This window comes from Sinohyriopsis cumingii, chromosome 11, assembly GCF_028554795.1.
Source record: "Sinohyriopsis cumingii isolate HCF-2022 chromosome 11, ASM2855479v2, whole genome shotgun sequence".
Taxonomy (NCBI): domain Eukaryota; kingdom Metazoa; phylum Mollusca; class Bivalvia; order Unionida; family Unionidae; genus Sinohyriopsis; species Sinohyriopsis cumingii.
The window spans coordinates 56,617,515-56,630,195 of NC_142971.1; the positions used below are offsets into that span (position 1 = coordinate 56,617,515).

The following is a 12,681-nucleotide window of genomic DNA, read 5'->3' on the forward strand; positions in this document are numbered from 1 at the left end:
TGGAATTCATCGTTTATTTGTTCAATCTGATAACATCCTGTAGGTATACTGACAACTTGTCGATCAGGAGTTCCATCTAATTTATTTTTATTCGCAAATACCAGCGAATTATTTGCTTGTAATCCTCTGAATGATTTTGATCTGATATTGGGCCAACTGCAATATACCCGTAATTGTGCAAGTGCAATCTCATTTGCACGAATTCCATTTGGAAAGTTAATATTAAAGTCTGGAATATTTCAGCTTACTGAAATCATCGTTGTTTTCAACGGTGTTGTACTCGCTGTAATTTGCTGAAGTAGTTCGTGTTTCATTATTATCCAAATTATAATTAGTTGAATTAAAAAAATCCGTAGAAGCCATACCATCATGATAAATTTTGGTCATCTCGGCAAACTCATTATCTGATATTATTCCATCGCTAAGGCCTGCCGATATCAACAAGGATAATTTAGAATATATCGCTGTTGTTGCACATAATTTTACCGTGTAATCGTGTAATTATGTATTCGTGCACTATGATATCTTTTTTTTTTTTTGCAATAATATTAACAATATCTTTCATAGCACCCGCAGAAAGATTGAGTTGGACGCCAGTCTCTGATTGCTTAGCTTTATTAAAATGTTTAAGTTGACATTCTGACAAAGATAACTTATTTTGACTACCTGTGATTTGATATCGCTTTAGTGATAGTTTCATCCCATAGTTCTTTGCTGAATTTGATTGAATCTTTTTAATCTGACCAGGAGTCAGACTGACACTAACATGATGATATGGCATTATTAATATCATGAGCGATTTCATTACATATTTTCCATTAGTGCATCAATAACTCGCATTCGTCCACTAATACCCTCAAGTAACATAGATTTGTAGCTAAGCATGATGGCGAATAATCTGTAATTACCATAAATAGGTAGTGGACGAGCTGCAATAACAGGAGCAGCAACGCGAGCTCGAAAATGTATATCAACGACAGATTGTTTAAATAGATCAAGGTGTTCTAACGAAAAATAATAGATGGCGTATAATGTTGTAAAATCTAGTTGTGATATCTGCAAACCGGTGTCTATATTTTGATCGCGTCCCATAAATGTCATCAAACGATGATATACACGTCCAAAATAATTATCTTCAAAATTCAATAATGTATCTTCAGCTGGCTCTTGATGTTTATTCATAAGGAAACTTCACTGACACCAAATTTGTCAAACAGCATATGACTATGATTTTGTGAATTTAATCGTGTAGCGTCTTGAAAAGCTACGAATATATATACCATGGTGCAGAAACACCTTGCTCTGCTGCAATATGCCTTGTAAATATGTCATTGAATTCTATATGTTGTCATCGTTAGCCATGATAATATTGATTTACCGCCTGAATTCATAAAGGAAAGTATTTTTTCTTCTTCAACAATCGATGGAGTCATTACAGGCATCTATAATGAAAGTTTAAATCATATTACTTTACCAGCAGTACCACCATCACGCCAGATAGCATCATTATCATCAACTTCCCTACCGAGTACAATTGTATGTCTGGCTCCGAAAATAACTTTTCTAACGTTTCTGCAAAATCCAAAGATATGAGATAGTGAAATTACACATGAAAATCTTTTACGATCACCTTTTAACATTAATTGACGTGCTCCAAAACCTAGATTGTAGCTTGGTTTGTGATGAACCACCAGCCATACATCAGCGTCAGCATTGTCGGCAAAATTTCTTGACCGTCTTACAATATTAGGTCTACCATCAGGATGGATAGAATTATCCTTAGCAAACATCATTGACGGACCAGTTGATATTGTATAATCATCTGAATATCTTGCTAGACCCAATATTGTTGTAGGAACGTCAGCATTATCTTGGACTGTTTCAATTTCTTTTCCATCGATCATGTATCTAGCACTCCTGAATAACGCCATAACACCATTTATTGTCAAAACCAACATTAATATAAGCTACGTATGGAGAATTGCGACGACATCTGTTACAAGTTCTCCATTTACTTCAATAAATGCTCCAGCGGGTAAATAATATCTACTTGTATCCTGAACTTGTAGTTCTATTCTTCCAAGCTGATTTTGGTATGCGTGCGTCATAAGAATAATACTGATAATCAAGTACATATTCATCTTTAAGGACTGGTAGGTGCATGTCAAACGCAGGATCGGATACACGTTTATACATCTTTATTATAATTACCATGATCTAAATCATGGTCGTCTAAAACAAAAACCACTTCCTGATATTAGACTTGTATTTATTTCTGTTTCACCAATTCCTTGATTTATTGAGGCCGATAGTTTCTGATTTGCGGCCTGGTTTATTATTTTACTGACATTTGCAGGCATAACCTCGGTGCTAGGTAATTTCACTGGTAGTTGTTGTTTTCGTCGTATTAATTGTGCTAGTCTGTCCTTGATTGTTGAGAATGCTTTACTAGCAAGATTGCCAATCATGCAAGGAATTTTATCACGAATAATATCAATAGATCTCATTTATAATTGTTTTGCGATTGGTATTGCTTTCCGGGCTACCCTTGTAAATAAACCTTGAACAACATCACCAAATCCATCTCCGTAAGTTGCTTTATAAACCGGTAATCGCGAGTTTATTATTCTAACTGTGGTTGGTCCACCTTGAGCATTGTGTATAATCATCTTATTTGTTATTCATTCATCTAATCGTATAACCTAGTCGCTATAATAATCATCAAATTCATTAATGAGAGATTCATAAACATTAATATCCATGAGCCGCCGGTAAATAATTTTCGCCAAATATCAGATATTTCATTAATGATTTCTAAAGAATTATTTCCTGCTTGTTTTCCTTCAATCAGAATTTCTTACCGCGATGCATCAGAAATAATGTTATTAGGGTAATCAATAAGACCACTTCCTAAACCACTTCCAGTAGCCCCAGGAGGATCATCACCAGTTGAACGTTTCTTTTTATTCATCTATATTTTTTTTAAAAATTCAATATACCCTGGATCTTTTGTATTAATCGGTAAATCTTTAATGGCAAAATATAATATTTGAGACCAATATGTAGATGTTAATTTATAAATGTGTTCGGTTTTTAAATATTCATCTCTATCATTATATTCTTTTACAGCAAATTTAACTAATTTATCCAAGTTACTAGGAATATATTTTAAAACCTCTTCGTTAAAATATCTCCTAGGGCTTACTTTAACTCGTGAAGGTTGCTTGTCTTGTTCTGTTTGCTGCAGCGGTGGAGGAAGCTGATAAAAAAGTTCTGAATCAGGAGATTGTGGAGGAGGTTGTTGTTGTTGTATACGTTTAGGAATTCGAAGTAAAAACTTTCCTGGGGGTAGTATTCCTTTTTCAACATCGTTTGAATACCATCCACGCATATCATCGATAAATTTTGGCGTATTTTTTTTTCTTTTTCTCAAACTCTTTTTTTTTTGTCATAATATACATGAAATACCCATTTAATGTAATCTTCAGGTTTTACATTAAATAATCAGGTTTTAAAATTTCATCCATATGAAAAATACTATTATATGTAGCATGAGAAATATTTTTTCATCAATTCCTTTAAAACCTTCAATAACACCCTCATTAAATTTTTCAACTATTGCAACGTTTATCTTTTTTGCTCTAGGTTTAGGAGTAAGTATTTCTTTTACACCGGCGATATCTCTACGAGTTTTACCAATACTCTCAATTATTTCTTCGCCTGCAGGAGGAGGTTGTTCAGCAGCTATACTAACTGGAAGATCCCATAGGATCCTTTTTGTTTTTTTAGTTCTTTCCGCTATTTTACCAGTTTGTTCAGCAGTTTGTTTTAGCGTCGGAAGAAGACTTTCAGTCAGTAATATCAGTTTTTTCAGTAATCGCTGTAACATGCTTAAGTAATTGTTTTGTATCTTCTGCAAATTCAACTTGTGCTTCTTGACGTTGTTGAAGTTTTTGTCGGACAGCATCACGGACAGGAATAAATTTCCTTATTGCTCTATTCGTTCTAGAGCTAATCTAGCTGTGTAAGATTCCTTAGCTGGTGGCATTATTAATAGTGGTGATGATTTAATTACAGCAGCAGAGGAGTGAGTGACCTCGAAATAAGTTCAGCGTGGTACTTTACTAAGTATAATTTATTATATCAACTATATAATAACAACAAAATATAATGATCTAACTATATTAAGGCAACCTCAATGGAGTTAGAATGATTAATTTTAACATTATTTACGAGGTGTAATCGTCTTTTTTAAAAGGTTTATTTCGGGTTTTGGAACCTTCAAGGAAAAGGTCGGCTCACTCTGTCTGCTGCTAAGTTTAATCAAAACAAAAATAAAAACTAAAAGGAAAATTTAGGTTCGAATAAAAGAAGAAAAATATGGGGAACTATATATATATGAAGAAAACTAAGCTCTATATAAGTATCGATTTAATAAAGATCAGACGAAAACAAATTGACAACAGAGAATGTCCTCCTTTGTTTTGTGACATTCATGTTTTGTTATGCAGAGCATTGCCAATTGTTTTTTTCCATTTTTCATTTCGGAGTTTGTAGTCTAAAGGAAGTTTAAATATGGAAAAAGTGAAGGCCGGTGTGAAGGACAAGTTGGAAACAGTTGATTCTGTTTTCCTTTGCAAATTATATTGCCTATTGCCCTCCTGTAATTCTGCCCAGCTACTTTTTGGCGTGGCTGTCGTCTGTTGTACGTTGTACTTAGAGAGGGACCTGGCATCCAATTTCCTGCTGTATGGAAGCAAATTAGCTGCTGTAATTGACAACTGTGTACGTGGTTTCAATTGCTTTCTCTGTGGGCCCGATCCGTGTCGGGAATTTGACGCACCTTTGGCAGATATTCCACAAGTTTTTCTTGAAACCTTGAAATATAGTTATTATCATTGAAACAGTGTAAAAATTCGGTAAATTAATTTCAATAGAAGGTTACTGATTTCTGTCACTTGGCATCAAGGTTTTCCGTTAACACGAAAAAGGCTGAGACATCTTAATCTGGTTAGGGACCAACCATGTACTTCGAGTGGGGTTGGGGTTAAATTATTAGAGCCAGGGTACTTTATTTCGCTTAATTAAACATAAAGAATGTAACTAATACAATTAACACAATACGTTTTTTTTATATAAAAAAATTGCAAGAATATTTTTTCAAGCTAATTTGGGGTAAATTTGTTCAAAAGATACCATTCTTCCTTACACACCAAAAAAAACCCATATTTAAATGGTCGATCCCTCAACATCGTATCTATGAGTATTGATCCTGAACAAAAGTTTCTGCTTTGATTCGCAGCTACGCTCGAAATGGTTTCAGGGTTGTCATTAGCAATATCGAGTCTGTATGTAGTGAAAATAAAATGCCACTGACACTTATGAATAACCCATTTAGTGACAAGAAGAAGTGGATTTTATATAAAAAAAGTTGGAAAATTCAAGACGAATTGTTTCTCTGCATATACTGTTTGCTAATATAATGGATTCTAGTCTGCCCTGAACAACTGTGACAGTAGTTCCTAAACAAAGTATGAAGGCTACCTTAGCCTAAAAACAGGATTTATGTTGAAGACAACAACACATTTCTCCATGTATTTTTGCTAATAATAATAATGATGACACAATTTTTCGTCCGAGACATTCAATGATTCCCAAGATGAACAGTCTGGAATATTTTCATATTCTCTACTCACATGTCTTTCTGTGCAATATATGCAGCTATCTATTCTACCGCAAGTGGTAATTCAAGTTTCTATACTTTATTAATCAATGAACCTAGAGTTTAAATCTTTACCCTCATTCTTGCAGTCCTTAAATGGGGTAAAGGCAAAATGTAAGACTTTAGTCTAATATTTCCCCTTATTGCAGACTTCCAGCCGTATTAAGCCGCCTCCTCGTTTCATGCTTTCTAGAGCGCTCATATCTTTGCAAATGACTACACTGTACAACGATATAAAAAAACTAATTACCCAGTGTTCAAATGCTATACAAAAAGCAACATAAACATAAAATACTTGAACACTAAATTGCAATATCAAATTGCCTATTTTAGCTGATACACATACATTTTCCGCCAAACAGATTCTCCCTGAACATTTAAAAAAAACTTTGTAAGTGAATAATTTATTACTTTTCAGTTATTACGGATTATACTTATTATTTTGCCACATTCACCCACCCTGATAAGCATATTCGTATTACCAATAGCCCTCAAGTATATCCGTGTTACTGTAATAAAGCCCGCCAGCAGAAATAACAAATCAATGACAGTCCCACTTTTATTTGTGGCGGCATGACGGGTTATGGCGCATGGGAGGAAGTGTTCTTTAGTTTAGCACCTACTGTGCTACAGAGAAAAGTTTTATGTGTCAGTCCCTCCCGCATATAAGCGAAGGTGATATGAAATAAAAAAAAAAAAACAGCATGGTTTCCCGACTGCGCCCAATCGACTAACCCCCTTCGCCGAAAATGAGCTTGAGTGTCGTGCTCTAAATATTTGCAGCATACAGGATTTGGTCTAGAATTTGTAAAGGTATCTCCAACAATTTGCAGCATACAGGGTTTGGATTTGAAGTTTTAAAAGTTTGTCCAAATATTTGTATCATACAGGGTTTTGCCTTGAATTTGCAGCATACAGGATTTGGACCTAAATTCTGTAAATCTCTGTCCAAATATTTGTAGCATAAAGGATAGCAAGAGGGAGTGAACCGACCCAAAGCAATGGCGGCAGAATTTTTTTTCTTACCAATTCAATAAGCCCTCCATTGTCGAATCAGACGCTTCAATGAACAATAAACAAATCATTTTTTTCGCGCGAGGGACCTGAAATTATACAAGACTCACAGAGCCACCAATGCTGTAATTCTGACCTAAAAACAATAGCAAAAGGAGGTGCCAGCGACCAAGGCTGATTGAAGTTGGATATCTCTTAAATATTGGGTAATTTTTATATTTTTCTTTTCCCATTGCGATTGTTGGATTATTAATGAGTATTTTTCTTTTACAATTTTTCTTTTTCATTGTGCAAGACCCCCCACCCCCAGGGAATTGCTAAGTGCAAAACGAAATTGTTTAGATTCAGAGGGCTGTCCGAGCAATATTATAGTTTTGTTAATGTATGATCAAGCACGCAGAGGCTTAATCGTTATCGTCTAAAACAGCAATCGAATCGCAGGGAAACAGAAGCCTTTATCTGAAGACGTTCAGAAACGAATGAAGCGCGCTACTAAAAATCCATTACTTGTAGATATATTATCACCCAAAACACCACAATTTGGACCGCCTCGTTTTAAGGAAAAAGAACCGCCTGAAGGAGCAACCCGGAAATGGTCTTGCCACTCGCAATAAACATCGTAGGTAACGCAGTAATAATATGATAGCTGAATCGTAAGTAATTCAAAAAAAAGCTTTGTCACAATAACATCCTTGCTGATGTTCATCAGCTAGAAATTCTGATCGGTGGAGGACGAGCCGGCAACAATTCCCACGAAATCATCAATGAGTCAGCTGCTATTTGTCAGCGTTTATTTACCGTAGGCGTCACGGACAGAGGAGTCTAGTAAAACTGCACAGCACCGAACTGATGCCACCAAATGTCAACAAAATAATAAATTAAGCTGCCAATTAGCAGTTGAAAGAATTAGCTGGAGTACCCTCTCTGACAAAACAAGCCGCAGCTGAGATAGAAAAATAAAACATAACCATAAACCTAATAGCGGTTAATGGTCTGGCCCATCATCGTTGGCGATACTGATCGGTGTTAGAACGTCGTTTTAGACAACAACGAATTATAATAAAAAATCTCAAACGTGTATCTGATCCAGCATTTGACATGGACGCACCAATACTCAAGAATGAGTCTGTGCGTGTTTATCAGTATTATTCTTATGAAGGACGAAAACCAGACCAACGTGGACGAATTGAATTACAAGTCTAAGATACATCAAGCTATTTCTTGAACGCCGAGGCAATTATTGAAGTTTACGGTAAATGATGATACTGCACATGCAACAAATGAACGATTGGGATTCGATAACAGCGGTATTATGGCGTTATTTAACAGTGCCAAATATATAATAGATGGTAGAGAAATCGAAGCATTCCTCGATAACGTCGATAACGTTGATGTTTGGTGTTGCTTAAAAGTCAATCACGTTCATGTTGTACAAATATAATATTATTTATAATCATGAGTTTATATTGTGTTTGATGCAAGACAGTCACTGGTACAAAATTTATGAGAGCAACCACGTTGAGCAATAACACGTCTGCACTTACAGGTAAATGTGTAAAATGAGGCACACAAAAAATGTAGATTTGAGAGTATAACTGCTGCAAAAGGGGGTGGCGATAAGGCACTCGGGAAAATATACGGAACGCCATGGGCTACGTATCCTGGGAAAAAAAAAACATCTTCCAGGATATAATTACTGTGGTCCTGGAACTCGCCTTGATATTAGACTTAACGAAAAAATTCAACCAAAACCAGGTAAATTGCCGGTAAATGCGATTGATCAAGCGTGCCATGTTCTTTATGTCGCGTATGAAAATCAATATCTACAACAACGACATATCGCAGATGTCAAGTTCATTCACACTCTGAATTCGATAAAGAATAAACACATACGAGACTCACTCGCGAAGTGGTTGATACGATCGGCGATGAAAGGTAAAATAGTACTGGGAGATCGTTATTAAACACCAGCAATTACATAATGGAGTAGACGTATTTTAGTCCAATCGGATACTGGAGAGGTACAGAATCAATAAAAAAACCCTCGAAGATGCAACATGGACGTTTTAATGTAAACACACCCAACGAAGTCCATCAGCCAGATATCTTGCTTTTACCACTTGACGTACATAAATTATGCGCATACAAATACGCGTTGTCTGTCGTAGATGTTGCAAGTAGATACAAAGAGACTTAACCGTTATCGTCTAAAACAGCAACTGAAGTCTCGGGATCATTTGAACGAATTTATGCGCCAGGATCTCTGCGCTGGCCACAGTTGCTGCAGGTTGATCCTGGCAAAGAATTTATCGGTGCAGTAAAGTCGCTTATTCAGCAACAACACGTTAAGATGAGACCCGGACCCACGTGATACATCCCCATCAGACAATCACTGAACGATTTAATCTAACACTTCTACAGCGACTCTCTGGATATCAATATGCCTGAGAATTACTGCATGTTCATGACAGATCTAGTGAATGGGTAGCGAGACTACCTCAAGTGGTGTCCGCGTTAAACAACGTGGTCATAAGTGAAATTAACACGAAACCCGCCGATGCAATTGCGAAAAAATATACCACGACGAAATTCACAAGATCAGCTACAACAATCAATGTTGGGTAGTAATGACCCATTGAGGTATTTACATGAACCTGGTGAACATGAGGATAATGCATCAAGAGCACCTGGTCCCGTGTGGAGTGTAACAACACATACAATTTCACTGGACAACAAATTTTTACAAAAGTCATGTTACTGAAATAAAATTAGTCAATTCTTATCAATTTTTATGTGCTGAACACGAATATGACAGTCAAATTGCAAAATTGGCTCTAGTTTTTTTGTAATCTGCAAGAAATTAATGTTTACATAACGAAATGCATTCCAATAGTAAAAGGTCAACTGTAATAGCCTACCTATAAAAAATCAAGTCACTGACTACATCTTAGATTTCTTCGCCTGTCTCTTGTACAGCTGTTCGGGAGCATCTCTGAGGAGTGTCCAGCAGTAGTCAGCCAGCATTGTAGTGGACCATTTTCCCTGGTATCTTTGTTCCATTGTTGCGATATCTTGATGAAAACGTTCGCCGTGTTCATCACTAACAATACCACAGTTGCTAGGAAAGAAATCCAAATGGGAATGAAGGAAGTGAATCTTTAGAGACATATTGCAGCCAAGTTTCTTATACTTCATCAACATGTCTTCTACTAGTTCCTTATAGTTTTCTGCCCTAACATTTCCGAGGAAGTTTGTAGAAACTAGGCGAAAAGCATTCCATGCTTGTTTCGCGTCACCTTCCAGCAAGTTGTTGAACCGGTCATCTTTGAAAAGCTCTCGAATCTGAGGACCCACAAAAACTCCCTCTTTAATCTTTGCTTCGCTGAGTCGAGGGAATTTTTCATGCAGGTATCGGAATGCTGGCAAAGTCCGGTCAATGGCTTTCACGAAGTTCTTCATCAAACCTAGTTTGATGTGAAGGGGTGGTAGCAAGATTTTCTGAGCCTCAACCAGAGCTGGGTGTTGGATATTCTTCTCTCCAATGGCTACATTCTGCCTGTGAGTCCATTCCTTCCTCATGTAGTGCATTTCCCTTGCTCGGCTATCCCACTCGCATAAGAAATACATGTATTTTGTATATCCTTGCTGCAGTCCCATTAAAAGGGCAACTACCTTCAAATCACCACAGAGGTGCCAGCTGTACTTGTTATACTCAATGGAATTCAGTAGCTGCCTTAAGTTATCGTATGTCTCTTTCATGTGGACAGCATACGCTACTGGAATAGATGGAAGAATGTTTCCATTGTGCAAAAGCACAGCCTTGAGACTCAGTTTCGAAGAGTCCACAAATAGTCTCCATTCTTGTGGGTCATGAGTGATTTTTAAAGCATTCATGAGGCCCTCAATATCGGAACAGAATATCAGATTACTTTCCTTTCTGAAGAAAGGCTCCAATTGCTGGTGGCGCTTTCGATATGCAGTAATTGTGACATCTTCTTCTAGAAGATTCCATTGTTGGAGTCTTGATCCTAGCAATTCTGCCTTGTTCTTTGATAAGTCCAAATCACGAATCAGGTCATTTAGTTCTTCCTGTGTTATTCTGTGTGGGGTTGATGATGCACCACAGTGAAAATCTGGATCACTGCATGCTGATGGACCAGGAGAAGAACAGGTCGACTCACCTTTGTCTTCGTCAGATGAATCAAGAGAATATTCTGCTGGAGGTTCTGGAATAGGAAGTCCCTCACCATGTGGAACTGGTCTCAATGCAGACGGAATGTTTGGGTAGACTATTCTCGACTTCTTTCGCTTCGTTATTCCGCCGGAAAGAGGAGGAACCAAGCAGAAGTAACAGTCATTTAGGTGGTTGCTTGGCTCTCTCCACACCATTGGGACTGCAAACGGCATTGATGACCTTTTGCAATTCAACCACTGTGAAAGCTGTGTTGTACATGTAGCACAGCATATATGCGGAGCCCAAGGCTTGTCTTGGTCACCAACCTTGCATCCGAAGTAAAGATGATATGCCTTCTTCACTTGAGAATTGATACTTTTCTTCTGGTTGGCAAATGTCACTTCCCCACAAATATAGCAAAAATTGTCCGCGGTATTAACACACTTTCGAGGCATTACTGTTCTTTATTGTACGTAAATGGATAAAATAATAAGTTTTATGTAACAGTAGCTTGAACTGTCTCGCACAACGTCTAAAATATTTTAAATGCTGAACCTATCTGATTGGGCTTTATATAGTACACTGCTTACGTCAGCTTCAGCAGCCGCCTGGCATTAGTATAATAGGCCTACACATGTATAGTACACTGCTGACGTCAACTTACTTCAGCAGCCGCATGGCATTAGTATTGCATTGCATCAGAAAATGATGCAATCAACTGTGGATGATGTGAGCATGATGGTATTATGCAATGTTACATCATTATTCCGGATGTTGCTGCAGTCCTACTGGAGAAATTTACACAGTGAAACATAGAAAATGAGGTATATGAATATCTTCAAAACGAGAGCCAATACAAATTTTTCACGGTTATATTCGTGTTCGGCACACCAAAATACTACAGATTAGGGCCTTTTCAAGTCAGTAATGATTTCACTGTTGACCAGTGTTTTCAGCGTGGTAAGATCTACGCAGCTACCAATGTATGGATTAGATTCAACAGCCCCTCAAAGTGGATTTGTACGTGAACATCTACAGGTAATTCCTGAAAACACCCATTTGCCACCAGATACGATATGGCGTCGCAGACAATAGCGTCGAAAAAGAACATTAACAAGTCACACGCGTTGAGGAACGGAGCTCCTCTACGTCTGTTACTTTCAAGATGAGTCAGAGATACATTTTCGCGTGTGTGACCGATATTACTGTTGATTCTGTATATGGTAAATTGTCGTACGTCATTGGGAAAATATTGCCACAACATTGTAGTGTTACAGCAGCCGCAGTGATTATTTTTGTCGTTGTGTCAGCGTCATGACAAATTCCAGATCCAGATCAAACTAGGGCGTAATTTTGTTTTGGTCATCTCGCGCATAGCCAGCTAACCTTTTCTTCACTAGGTTGGTAGTTCCTGGTGACATCGTTGCTGTTTTATTACGCTGACGGGAGCTGCAACACGTAGATCACAATCAATATTCAAACAAAAACTCAACACATTCCAAACGAAACCCCACCTAAATTGAGGTACCAACAGGCAGTCTGGGACCAATTCCAATTATTACTAGCTAGAGTAAATCCAGATAACTTAGAAAGCCCAAATACTGACATGTATTGTGATAACATAACAGACACAATTATAGAGGCAGTTAACCGATGCATCCCAAAGACAACTAATATCCAAAATAAAAACCCTGTACCATGGTGGACTAAATAGTGCATTATAGCACATAAAGACAAAGAAAGGGCTTAAATAAATATAAACGCACCAAAA

The 12,681-nt window shown here is 37.3% G+C and overlaps 1 protein-coding gene across 1 annotated transcript in view; it reads right to left on the reverse strand.

Annotated features, from left to right (window-relative positions):
• Nucleotides 1–4,493: 4,493 nt before the first annotated feature.
• The window catches only part of LOC149788505 (uncharacterized), an 89,428-nt gene continuing 81,240 nt past the window's right edge, over nt 4,494–12,681 (reverse strand). Inside the window, exon 14 of the mRNA XM_089973523.1 lies at nt 4,494–4,877. Within this exon, the coding sequence (XP_089829649.1) occupies nt 4,494–4,877 (384 nt within the window). The remainder of the gene's footprint in view (nt 4,878–12,681) is intronic.